Raw genomic sequence first — 13,823 nt, 5'->3', positions numbered from 1 at the left:
AGTGTGCCTTGAATCCTAAATAAATCACAGACAGTGTCACCAGCAAAGCACCCCCACACCATCACACCTCTTCCATGCTTCATGGTAGAAACCACACATGTAGAGATCATCCGTTCACTTACTCTGCGTCTCACAAAGACATGGCGGTTGGAACTAAAAATCTCAAATCTGGACTCATCAGAACAAAGGACAGATTTCCACCGGTCTAATGTCCATTGCTTGTGTTTCTTGGCCCAACCAAGTCTCTTCTTATTATTGGTGACCTTTAGTACATAGTGGTTTCTTTGCAGCAATTCGACCATGAAGGCCTGATTCACACAGTCTCCTCTGAACTGTTGATGTTGAGACGTGTGTGTTACTTGAAATCTGTGAAGCATTTATTTAGGCTGACATTTCTGAGGCTCGTAACTCTAATGAACAGCAGAGGTAACTCTGGGTCTTCCTTTCCTGTGGCGTTCCTCATGAGAGCCAGTTTCATCATAGCGCTTGATGGTTTTTCCGACTGCACTTGAAGAAACTTTCAAAGTTCTTAATTTTCCGTATTAACTGACCTTCATGTCTTAAAGTAATGGGCTGTCTTTTCTCTTTGCTTATTTGAGCTGTTCTTGCCATAATATGGACTTGGTCCTTTACCAAATAGGTTGATCTTCTGTTTACCACCCCTACCTTGTCACAACACAGCTGATTGGCTCAAACGCATTCAGAAGGAAAGGAATTCCACAAATTAACTTAACAAAGCACACCTGTTAATTGAAATGCATTCAAATCAAAGTTTGTTTGTCACGTGCGCAGAATACAACAGGTGTAGATCTTACAGTGAAATGCTTACTTACAGGCCCTAACCAACAGTGCAATTTTTAAGTAAAAAATAGGTATTAGGTGAACAATAGATAAGTAAAGAAATTAAAACCACAGTTAAAAGACTGAAAATAACAGTAGCGAGGCTATAGACAGGCACCAGTTAGTCAGGCTAATTGAGGCAATATGTACATGTAGGTATAGTTAAAGTGACTATGCATATATGATAAACAGAGTAGCAGCAGCGTAAAAGAGGGGTTGGTGGGACACAATGCAGATAGTCCGGGTAGCACCAGTTAGTTGGGCTAATTGAGGTATTATGTACATGAATGTATAGTTAGTGACTATGCATAGATGATGAACAGAGTAGCAGCACCGTAAGAGAGGGGTTGGGGGGGGGGGGGCAATGCAAATTGTCCGGGTAGCCATTTGAATCCCTGTTCAGGAGTCTTATGGCTTGGGGGTAAAAGCTGTTGAGAGGCCTTTGGTCCTAGACTTGGCGCTCCGGTACCGCTTGCCTTGCGGTAGCAGAGAGAACAATCTAGGACTGGGGTGGCTGGGCAGTACACACTACCTTCTGTAGTGCCTTTGCGGTCATAGGCCGAGCAGTTGCGGTACCAGGCAGTGATGCAACCAGTCAGGATGCTCTCGATAGTGCAGCTGTAGAACCTTCCAGGTGACAACCTCTTGAAGCTGGTTGAGAGAATGCCAAGGGTGTTTAAAGCTGTCATGAAGGCAAAGGGTGGTTACTTTGAAGAATCTCAAATCTCAAATTTATTTGGATTTGTTTAACTTTTTTGTTTACTACATGATTCCATATGTGTTATTTCATAATTTTGATGTTTTCACTATTGTTCTACAACATGTCCTTAACTATAGTTTTGCCAAGTCGGTTAGGACATCTACTTTGTGCATGACACAATGTAATATTTCCAACAATTGTTTACAGACAGATTATTTCACTTCTAATCCACTGTATCACAATTCCAGTGGGTCAGAAGTTTACATCCACTAAGTTGACTGTGCCTTTAAACAGCTTGGAAACTTCCAGAAAATGATGTCATGGCTTTAGAAGCTTCTGATAGGCTAATTGACATAATTTGAGTCAATTGGAGGTGTACCTGTGGATATATTTCAAGGAATACCTTCAAACTCAGTGCCTTTTTGCTTGACATCATGGGAAAATCAAAAGAAATCAACCAAGAACTCAGAAAAAAATTGTAGACCTCCACAAGATTGGTTCATCTTTGGGAGCAATTTCCAAACGCCTGAAGGTACCACGTTCATCTGTACAAACAATAGTACACAAGTATAAACACCGGGGGACCACGCAGCCGTCATGCAGCTCAGGAAGGAGGAGCGTTCTGTCTCCTAGAGATGAACATACTTTGGTGCAAAAAGTGAAAATCAATCCCAGAACAACAGCAAAGGACCTTGTGGAGATGCTGGAGGAAACAGGTGCAAAGGTATATATATCCACAGTAAAACGAGTCCTATACCAACATAACCTGAAAGGCCACTCAGCAAGGAAGATGCCACTGCTCCAAAACTGCCATAAAAAAGACAGACTATGGTTTGCAACTGCACATGGGGACAAGGATCATACTTTTTGGAGAAATGTCCTCCGGTCTGATGAAACAAAAATATATAACTGTTTTTGCCATAATGACTATCGTTATGTTTGGAGAAATAAAGGGGAGGATTGCAAGCCGAAGAACACCATCCCAACCGTGAAGCACGGGGGTGGCAGCATCATGTTGTGGGGGTGCTTTGCTGCAGGAGGGACTGGTGCACTTCACAAAATAGATGGCATCATGAGGGGGGGAAATAATGTAGATATATTGAAGCATCATCTCAAGACATCAGTTAAAGTTAAAGCTTGGTCGCAAATGGGTCTTCCAAAAGGACAATGACCCCAAGCATACTTCCAAAGTTGTGGCAAAATGGCTTAAAGACTACAAAGTCAAGGTATTGGAGTGGCCATCACAAAGCCCTTTTCTCAATCCTATAGAAAATTTGTGGGCAGAACTGAAAAGGTTGTGCGAGCAAGGAGGCCTACAAACCTGACTCAGTTACACCAGCTGTGTCAGGAGGAATGGGCCAAAATTCACCCAACTTATTGTGGGAGGCTTGTGGGAGGCTGCCTGAAACGTTTGACCCAAGTTAAATAATTTAAAGGCAATGCTACCAAATACTAACTGAGTGAATGTAAACTTCTGACCCACTGGGAATGTAATGAAAGAAATAAAAGCTGAAATAAATAACTAGCATTGTTCTAACATTTCACATTCTTAAAATAAGGTGGTGATCCTAACTGACCTAAGACAGGGAATTTTTACTAGGATTAAATGTCAGGAATTGTGAAACTTAGTTTAAATGTATTTGGCTTAGGTGTATGTAAACATCCGACTTCAACTGTATATATATATTCATATATATACACACACACCAGTTAAATTTTTTGGGGTCACTTAGAAATGCTCTTATTTATTGTCCATTAATATAACATCAAATTCATCAGAAATACAGTGTAGATATTGTTAATGTAAATGACTATTGTAGCTGAGACAGCTGATTTTTGTACGCATATGCAGATATTCCATAAGAGGCCCATTATCAGCAACCATCACTCCTGTGTTCCAATGGCACGTTGTGTTAGCTAATCCAAGTTCATAATTTTAAAAGTCTAATTGATCATTAGAAAACCCTTTTGCAATTATGTTAGCACAGCTGAAAATGGTTGTTCTGATTAAAGAAGCAATAAAACTGGCCTTCTTTAGACTAGTTGAGTATCTGGAACATCAGCATTTGTGGGTTCAATTCCAGGCTCAAAAAGGCCAGAAACAAAGACCTTTCTTCTGAAACTTGTCAGTCTCTTCTTGTTCTGAGAAATTACGGCTATTCCATGCGAGGAATTGCCAAGAAACTGAAGATCTCATACAACGCTGTGTACTACTCCCTTCACAGAACAGCGCAAACTAGCTCTAACCAGAATAGAAAGAGGAGTGGGAGGCCCGGTGCACAACTGAGCGAGAAGAAAAGTACATTAGAGTGTCTAGTTTGAGAAACAGACGCCTCACAAGACCTCAACTGGCAGCTTCATTAAAGAGTATCCGCAAACCCCAGTCTCAACGTCAACAGTGAAGAGGCGACTCCGGGATGCTGGCCTTCTAGGCAGAGTGCCTCGGTCCAGTGTGTGTTCTTTTGCCATCTTAATCTTTTCTTTTTATTGGCCAGTCTGAGATATGGCTTTTTCTTTGCAGTGTGTGTGAGACACTGTAGCTTGTAGGCCTCTCCAGGTTTCGCACCCATGCATGAATCAAGCCACGTGCAAGGTTTTCCTGGAAGAAAACTTGCTTCCTTCTGCTCTGACAAAGTTCCAACTCTGAGGGTTGATTTTTCCAGCAGGACAATGGTCCATGCCACACAGCCAGGTCAATCAAGGTGTGGATGAAGGACCACCAGATCAAGACCCTGTCATGGCCAGCCCAATCTCCAGACGTGAACCACATTGAAAACCTCTGGAATGTGATCAATAGGAAGATGGATGGTCACAAGCCATCAAACAAAGTCGAGCTGCTTGAATTTTTGTGCCGGGAGTGGCATAAAGTCACCCAACATCAATGTGAAAGACTGGCGGAGAGCATGCCAAGATGCATGAAAGCTGTGATTGAAAATCAGAGTTTTTTTCACCAAATATTGATTTCTGAACTCAAGTTAAAAAATTAGTATTGTGTTGTTTAAAAATGAATAGGAACTTATTTTCTTTGCATTATTTGAGGTCTGACAACACTGCATATTTTTTGTTATTTTGACCAGTTGACATTTTATGAAAATAAATGCTCTAAATGACAGCATTTTTATTTGGAATTGTTGTCAGTAGTTTATGGAATAAAACAAAAATGTTCATTTTACCCAAACACATACCTTTAAATAGTAAAATAAGAATTTTGCAATGGTCTCTTATTTTTTTCCAGAATTGTGTGTGTGTGTATATATTATATATCCACACACACACACGACAGTCTTGATTGACGCCTGTCCTCTATGTTACCAGATGACATGCAGGAGTTCCTGACGCTAGCAGAGCGTCAGTACATAGTCAAGAATGAGCTGGACTCTCTACAGGCCCAGAAGAAGCAGAGAATCCCTGGAGTCCCAGAGGCCCCGGGGGTCCTAGAGGCCTGGGAAAACATCTGTGAGTCTTTACATGTGTGTGTGTGTGTGTTTAGGTATGTGAATAGAGTGATATACTATAAATGGGGGATGTTGGGTGATTCCTCACGAAACTAGATCAAAAAAGGACTGATTTAGGGTATTTTCACTAAATATTATGCATAGAAAGGTCCTTCAATAGGAATGATTGTTGACATGTACTTGACATTTGTATTTTAATGCATAATTGAGAAATTATTAATTGAAATATTTGTGACTCCACAATGTGCTGCAAAGTCGGTGCTACGAAGCAAAAGTTGGTATCATTTGAAGCTTTATCACTTGCTCTGTAATATGAGTAGTATTGTTTGTGCGCATGAGTGCTATCTGGTTTACCTCAGCATGTTCTGTCCTCTGGTCATGATCTTGTTTAGCTAAGCTGTTCTGCAGCAGAGCACCACCTCTGGCTCATCATTTCAGTGCTCTCTCCGGGCCTCTCTCACTGCTCTGTGATCTGCACTGCCCTTTACGTATGCTGCCAAGCTTCTGGCTATGTTACCCCCGGTTACCCGTCTGTGTGTGTAATAATGGTAGAGGTATTGTACAGTTCCCTGATGTTGCCCATCCGTCCTGTCTCTGTGCTGTAGGTCAGAAGCTGGTGAGGGCAGGAGTGATAAAGGACATCTTCCCTCTACATGACCAGCAGAGACTGAATGACCTCAGCAGAAGGTGGTACTCTAAGAAGCAGATATGGGGACAGCCTCTCGGTAAACAACATCATGCAGTAAAGCAAACACAAAATAGTTACATACAGTATTCACCCACACACTAGAGCTGGGATGATAAACCAAAAATTATAGACACAGACACTGCCTTCCTCCTATGTTGGTGATTTTGTTACACAACGTTCCTGTAGATGGTGCTAAAACCATAATTTGGTCAACAGCAATAGTCTATGCATTATGTTTATTCTTGCTATGAAAGTATGTGCCTGTCCCTGTTTTGCTGTTGGCTGCTGACTCTCATGCCCATCTCCCCACTGTGAGGTCATCAATCGACAAGATAATTGGAAAAAACATACTTATTTTATTTCATAATATACATAATTTAAAACGGCCAAGTTCTATTCATAACGGTATTCAGTTGGTAAGAGACAGGCATTCTGTAAATACTAGAAATAGATTGTCCACCATCTATGCATTATCCAGACAGAAAAGAGAAATAGGCAAAAGAAAATTTTGATTTAGAGCAATAAAGAAATTGAATTAATTAACTGAGCAAACCAAAAACCTTTCAATATAAATTCAAACCATTTAAATACATAGAAATGTTGTGGGACTATAGTAGATGAAGAATCAATATTTTTTAGATTGAGTATTTATTGGGTCATTGTTGGTATATTATGTATGTTTGTAATAGTGTGTTATATGTGAAAATGTGTCCGTATTATAAATTGTATTTTAATGTTTACGGACTCTTGGAAGATTAGTCCAAATGGGGACTAAAAGATCCAAATCAAATCCCCACTGTGAGGAGGTAGAGATGCATATGACCTTTGCTCAAAATGATATTGTGAGATAAATACAGTTTTCAAAGCAACTCATGTTGTTCTAGTTACAGAAAGGAGAGTCACAGCTTTTTGTGAGTAGATCATGTGTTTCTCACCTCTTAATATTGAGTTCATGGTACTACTTTACAAGTGGAACTGTAGCTTAGGCATAGCGGTGAAAGGTTTTTGTAGGACATTGGACTACATTTACTGAGCCTACATTTACTGAGCCTTCATGGCTATATAGCAACAATATAATATTTAGCGTTAGCAATCTAGCTAAATGTTTTGAGTTCCCACTTCCTCAGGTGGTGAATAATACAGCCATGAGGCCAATATGCAAAGATGTTGTCAAATTCTCTGAGGTTGCACATCAAAATCTCAAATCATGTATTTCCTGGATAAGTTCGATGAAATAGCTTACTGTTTTAATCATAGGCTACCATCTCTGTTGTTTTACTTGGCACTGACCACTAATGTAAAGTAACTGTCCATTGACATTTTTTTATTATTGTTGTATATTGTTGTTATTGGGCAAAAAAAGTTACATTCGCAATATTACTTTTTGCCCATATCGCCTAGCCCTTCCCGGATGTTTTTTGTTGTAATTTATTGCTGATTTATCATTATCGCAAAAAATGTGTGAATTTATTGTGATATGGATTTTCTATCCATATCGCCCATCTCTAATAAACATTTGCTCCTTTGTCTTGCTAATGATCGCTCTCTTCCTGTGCAGATGCAATCCAGTCATATTTTGGAAGCACCGTGGCGTTTTACTTCAGTTTTCTAGACTTCTACACCTGGGCCCTGGTTCCCCCTGCCTTCCTGGGCCTTGTCCTGACCTTTCTGCTGCCTGGAGGTGGTGGGGTGGTGAAGGAGCAGGCCGGGGAGGGGGTGATGGAGGAGGACGACGAAGGCCCCTCGGTCAGCGGTCACATGGTACAGGCTGTATTCAGCATGCTGTGGTCCACGCTGTTCATCGAATTGTGGAAGCGCCGGAGCTCCTCCCTCTCCCACCGCTGGGGCACACTGAACCTGGCCGAGCGCTTCGCCGGGCCCCGCCCTGGCTTCCATGGCACCCTGGGGCTCAACCCTGAAACAGGCCGTCTGGAGCCCCTGTTCCCGGAGTGGCAGAGGCAGCTGCGTGTGGGCCTGGTGTCGTTGCCCCTAGTGGGGCTGTTCCTGGGACTGGTGGTGCTGGGAATGACTTGCTTCTACCACGGAGAGGCCCTGGTACAGGGCTTCCATCAGGACAGCGGCTCCCTGTTTTCTGGAGTTCTGCTCTACATGCCCTCCATGGCCCACATTGTCTACACCAACATGCTGGGGAATGTGTACCACGCTGTGGCCATGCAACTCACCGAGTGGGGTGAGATAGAGCGCTGGGGAGGGAGATGGGTTAGAGATGATAGAGAAGGGTTATAAAAGAGGGGGGAGAGAAAATAAATGTGAGGTTTATGAATAATTGCAGTAGGGGGTAGAATGTTTGGGAACACAGAGCTAAGTTCACCAAAGAGCAGAGAGTCATATAATAACAGAGAATGCAATTGGATGCAAAGTATCACAGTTTGTGTGTGATAAGTGATAAGTCCACTGAAAATCTGTCTGATTTACCCACATAGAAAACCACAGAGAAGAGTCCTCCTTCCAGAACCATCATACCACCAAAGTCCTCTTGGTCAGTTTTCCTTCCCCATCTGTCAGTCTATCATCCTCCTCCTCCCAGTAGAAAGGTAGCATAGCTGTTAAAAGCCAGTAAACGAAAGGTAGCTGGATCGAATCCCAGAGCCGACTAAGTGCTACATCTGTTGTTGAGGCCTTGAGCAAAGGATTTAGCCTGTAAGTTGCTCTGGATAGGCGCTTCTGGTAAATGACAAATATAAAAAATGGTGCAGAGCTAAATGTATTGTGATACAGATAAGAGTACTGTGCAGATAGTATCAGCTGTTTTTTATAAACAGATGTGGGAGGCAAATCAGATACAGGATCTGTAGTCATGCCTCCAGAGATATTAATTGAAGCCAACATCTCCATTTCTAATTTTCAGTTTACTTTCTTCAACAACTTTGCTGTGCTCTTCCACATTGCCTTTTACAAACAGGACCTACCACTGCTACGCAAGGTAAGAGATTTCAGCTGGGCAGCACTGTTTGTCTATGGCCAGAGGAAAAGTTATACAATGTGGAAATACCTCATTTTAAAGGGTAGATGGATCTCAAATAGATTTTCTTGAGCTCTACAACAGAGCAGATCACATTATCTCTGTGCACTGTCTGTAGTAATTGATCCCAGAGAGAGTGTTTATGCAGTATGTAACTATTTATGTTTGTTTACTATCGATTTTTGCCCAGAGGCTTGCCTCTATGCTAATTGGGAACCAGCTGGTGAACCAGTGTACAGAGGTGGTAGTGCCGTTTATAGTCGACCGCTTCCTTAGTGCTCCCCATAAGAAAGAGCAGGAGGACGACCTAGAGATGGACAAACTCAGAGCCCAGAGAAGCCTTCCCCCTTATCCAGTAAGTCCATGTAAAATGTGTATTTTTTCCTCTTTTCTATTTCTTTTCTTTTCTATTTCTCTTCATTGTGCTCACCTGCCTTGGTTTCTTTGCATCTGTGCCTTAAGGGGTAGAATCAGGGTTGGGTGCATTTGCATATGTACTGTATGTTTGGTGTATATTTGTTTTGGTGTTATTGCGTCTGTTGCTACGTTTCAGGGCCTGTTTGCGGAGTACATTGAATTGCTGCTGCAGTTTGGGTATTTGAGTCTGTTCTCCTGTGTGTACCCGCTCACCGCCGTCCTCCTGCTTCTCAACAACATCACAGAGATCCGAGGGGATGCCTACAAGATCTGCAAACTGTTCCGGAAGCCATTCTCTGCCCCAGTGTCCAATATGGGGGTGTGGCAGGTCAGGAGGGTTTTGGGGCGATGTGAGAATTTGAACAGAGAGGGAATTTTTAATGCAGACAGAAATGTGTTATGTAGATAAATCTGGTAAATAAATAGATGTGAGCAACATGTAGTGGTCAATGTTATTTCCTAATCAGTGCCCATCTATGTCCCTATGCACATGTCTGTATTTGCGGCTGTCCTTGTATGTACCTGTAATCATATTACTGTATGCCTGTGTGTATGTTTCAGACAGCATTTGAGGTTCTGGGCTTTGTCTCAGTCATGTCTAACTGCTGGCTGCTACTGCTGTCCCCTCGCGTCCAGGAGTTCTGTCTGGAGGGAGGGATCAGCGGCAAGAACATCATACTGGTCGCCATCCTGGTGGAGGTACAGTATGAGGGAGGGGAGTTAGGTTTGGGGAGCCATCCTGGTGGAGGTACAGTATGAGGGAGGGGAGTTAGGTTTGGGGAGCCATCCTGGTAGAGGTACAGTATGAGGGAGGGGAGTTAGGTTTGGGGAGCCATCCTGGTGGAGGTACAGTATGAGGGAGGGGAGTTGGGTTTGGGGAGCCATCCTGGTAGAGGTACAGTATGAGGGAGGGGGGTTAGGTTTGGGGAGCCATCCTGGTAGAGGTACAGTATGAGGGAGGGGAGTTGGGTTTGGGGAGCCATCCTGGTAGAGGTACAGTATGAGGGAGGGGAGTTGGGTTTGGGGAGCCTTCCTGGTGGAGGTACAGTATGAGGGAGGGGAGTTGGGTTTGGGGAGCCTTCCTGGTGGAGGTACAGTATGAGGGAGGGGAGTTAGGTTTGGGGAGCCATCCTGGTGGAGGTACAGTATCTTGTTCATAACAATTGTCTTATTTACAGAATGTTACAGTGTCATCATCTGCCCAACCAACATAGGTGAGGGTAGCCTAGTGGTTAAGAGCATTGGGCCAGTAACCGACAGGTTGCTGGGCTGGATCCCCGAGCGGACTGGGTGAAAAATCTGCCGATGTGCCCTTGAGCAAGGCACGTAACCCTAATTGCTCCTGTAAGTTGCTCTGGATAAGAGCATCTGCTTAATGACTAAAATGTGTTTGTTAGCATGTCCTGATCCTGGTCAAGATGGTTCTAGCCTTTATGATCCCAGATGAGCCTGACTGGGTCAGAATCAAGAGGGAACAGATCGAGTTTAACTCTATGCAAGCTCTAGGGAAGCAGGTAAGAATGATCTAATCAAGAATAATCACTAATAATATAGAAAATCAATGTCAGTTACTGGAACAACCTGGCATCTGACAATCCAACATCTCCTTTTGACTCCTACAGGAGCTATGAAGCCCCTGTGGGAGAGTGAGTGTCCTGTTGCTCTTCAAGTGGTGCTCTGGACTAGGAGGCTCATTAGAATTAGCTGCCATAACGAGGGCGGACAGGAGGATATAAAGACACGTCTGTTTGGCCTGTGAACCTAAACCCTGGAGCCAGCCAGTCTGAGAAGATCTCTCAGTATCTCCCTCTGAAGGACTCCCTCTCCAGGCATAAATACATTCCAGAAATGAAACACCAGGTATTCGTTGAACCATTTATTAGAGAATATGAACAGTATAATAGGTCTTGGCAATAGGTTCTGCTCCTTCAGAGTAGCTCACTGTCAGAGCAAAGCATCAACATATAATAACTACGGGTATACCAATCCACCTGCAGGAAGGAAAACAGAACCAAACAGGTGGAGTTTGGGGTGGTGGAGGTTTTGGTGGTGGTGTGTAGCAAGAAAAACAAATGCGTACTAGCAGTAGCAGCAAGCGGCAGAGGATGTGTGAGCAGAACCAGGTCAGCTTAAATAGACCGCCATATTAAGGTAGGAAGTGTTGTTAGCATCTGGTTGGTGCAGTCTCAGCTGATGCAGAAACTCAGGTTTTCCTTCTGAACCTGCTTTGCTTTATAAGGCATGTTAGATACTAGAGGCAGGGGCCATGGACTGAAGCGGTGTAGCTTTGCAGCTTCAGTTTGTGTCAGATTTCTTGAAATACTGGGTAGCTTTGGACTTTGTGTCTGGCACATACTATGCACGTTTTTAATTTGCTATAAATATATTATTTTTCCCAGTGTTTTACTTACTTTCACGCACATTAAACCTAAAATCTAATTATAAATTATTTGAAGATTTTACAAATGTTAAAACATAAGGAGTAATGATTAACTTGATTTTGGGATACATACTATATTCATATGTATCTTTTAAAATGGAATATGTGGAAGAGATGATGTTGGATTGAGTGGAGATCGTTATGTTCAGCCAAATAAAATAAACATCCCAAATCATCACACTTCACTGTAGGCTATTTCTCTTTCTTGCTCTAGTTGGAAAAAGACTAAGTTTCATTTGTGCATTTCTATCATTTGACCTTCTAAAAGAGAAAAAAACGCAAGGTTACGTAACCCTGGTTCTATGTTAATATGAGTGAGGTCACTCATTTCTGGGGTAACACCTACTTTATGGGTGTGGTCAAAATTCCAATTCCACCATCCTTGCTGAAACCTCTTACACTTATGGTGGCGCTATTTCATTTTTGGAAGAAAAACGTTCCCGTTTTAAACAAGATATTTTGTCACAAAAAGATGCTCGACTATGCATATAATTGCTACTGTTCGAAAGAAAACACTCTGACGTGTCCAGAAATACAAATATCTTCTCTGTGCGTGCCCTTTAACGTGAGCTTCAGGCAAAACCAAGATGACTTGGCATCCAGGAAATGACAAGGATTTTTGAGGCTCTGTCTTTCATGATCTCCTTATATGGCTGTGAACGCAAGAGGAATGAGTCTGCCCTTTCTGTCGTTTCCCCAAGGTGTCTGCAGCATTGTGACGTATTTGTAGGCAGATCGTTGGAAGATTGACCATAAGAGACCACATTTACCACGTGTCCGCCCGGTGTCCTGCGCCGAAATTGGTGCGCAAAAGTCACCTGCCAGTATTTTTCCATGGGGCACAGAGAGAGAAGCAAGCTTCCACGAACTGCATGTCAATGAAGAGATATGTGAAAAAACACCTTGAGGATTGATTCCAAACAACGTTTGCCATGTTTCGGTCGATATTATGTAGTTAATCCGGAAAAAGTTTCACGTTGTAGGTGACTGCATTTTCGGTTCGTTTTTCGGTAGCCAGGCGCAATGTAGAAAACGGAACGATTTCTCCTACACACAGACGCTTTCAGGAAACACTGCGCATTTGGTATGTGGCTGGGAGTCTCCTCATTGAAAACATCAGAAGCTCTTCAAAGGTAAATGATTTTATTTATTTGGTTATCTGGCTTTTGTGAAAATGTTGCGTGCTACATGCTACACAAAATGCTATGCTAGCTTTGCATACTCTTACACAAATTAGTCAATTTCTATGGTTCAAAAGCATATTTTGAAAATCTGAGATGACAGTGTTGTTAAGAAAAGGCTAAGCTTGAGAGCAAACGCATTATTTTAATTTTATTTGCGATTTTCAGAAATCGTTAACGTTGCGTTATGCTAATGAGCCTGAGGCTTAGTCACAATCCCGGATCCGGGATGGGGAGTTTCAAGAGTTAACCTATGGAATCCCTTGTGCAATAATCACTTCCTTTTCTAGTGGAAGCCATAGGAAACTGCAATCTGGGTTCGTCTATTTGTATTTCCCATAGGCTAGCACTGAAATGGCATGTGACCTAAAAAAAAAACCCACACGTTCTGGATGGATTTTCGCCTGCCATATCAGTTCTGTTATACTCAAACATGTGACATTATTTTAACCGTTTTAGAAACTTCAGTGTTTTCTATCCAATGCATATCCTAGCTTCTGGGCCCGAGTAACAGGCAGTTTACTTTGGGCATGTCAGTCATCCGAAATTCCGAACAAAAAAACGGTTGTGTCTCCAAAACAGGTTAAACCATTCCCATGATGCAGCCATACTTCTGGTGGAAGAGCTCCGAAACCATCACGATTATATTGACCTCCACTCGTCCAAAGGATAACATTGGCCTATGTTGACGCTTCGAAAACACCGACAGCGTCTTGGCATTTTGATACACCAGAATGACATGAATTTCCAATGAAACGCTGCTTTTGCCTTGCAGCATTGCGTTGCAGAGGCAGTTGCAGTGTGTAGGGTGTGGTGCATACCTTGGATTTATCAAACGTATTCGTCAAACTGTTTGCGTAGACGGATTGACAGAAATGGTAGCAGAAGTTTAATGATACACTTGTTGCATACATATCCAGATGATGTGTACTATTTTGGGCATCACACTGTCAATCCGGCGAATGACATTTCTATTAGCTGTGCAATGATTTGCGTTGTTAATTGATTTTGGGCCGCTTCCATAACGCCCTGCTCTACAAGTCACAGCAAGTAGTCCCACACACGAGCCAGCCAGTGTGCTGTATCATATCATCATTAATGACACTGGATGAATCTTCT

General features: G+C 42.6%; 1 protein-coding gene across 1 annotated transcript in view; it reads left to right on the top strand.

Moving 5' to 3' along the window:
* The window catches only part of LOC135509474 (anoctamin-10-like), a 44,908-nt gene extending 33,205 nt beyond the window's left edge, over positions 1 to 11,703 (top strand). Inside the window, exons 4-13 of the mRNA XM_064930166.1 lie at positions 4,856 to 4,996; positions 5,601 to 5,720; positions 7,242 to 7,874; positions 8,128 to 8,183; positions 8,553 to 8,627; positions 8,857 to 9,021; positions 9,220 to 9,411; positions 9,645 to 9,782; positions 10,481 to 10,597; positions 10,706 to 11,703. Of these exons, the coding sequence (XP_064786238.1) occupies positions 4,856 to 4,996; positions 5,601 to 5,720; positions 7,242 to 7,874; positions 8,128 to 8,183; positions 8,553 to 8,627; positions 8,857 to 9,021; positions 9,220 to 9,411; positions 9,645 to 9,782; positions 10,481 to 10,597; positions 10,706 to 10,714 (1,646 nt within the window). The 3' untranslated portion in view covers positions 10,715 to 11,703. The remainder of the gene's footprint in view (positions 1 to 4,855; positions 4,997 to 5,600; positions 5,721 to 7,241; positions 7,875 to 8,127; positions 8,184 to 8,552; positions 8,628 to 8,856; positions 9,022 to 9,219; positions 9,412 to 9,644; positions 9,783 to 10,480; positions 10,598 to 10,705) is intronic.
* The last annotated feature ends 2,120 nt before the right edge of the window (positions 11,704 to 13,823 follow it).

The sequence above is a fragment of the Oncorhynchus masou genome, chromosome 22, assembly GCF_036934945.1.
Source record: "Oncorhynchus masou masou isolate Uvic2021 chromosome 22, UVic_Omas_1.1, whole genome shotgun sequence".
Lineage (NCBI taxonomy): Eukaryota > Metazoa > Chordata > Actinopteri > Salmoniformes > Salmonidae > Oncorhynchus > Oncorhynchus masou.
Note: the sequence above shows the minus strand (reverse complement) of the source record. Positions and strands in the feature narration are given on the sequence as shown.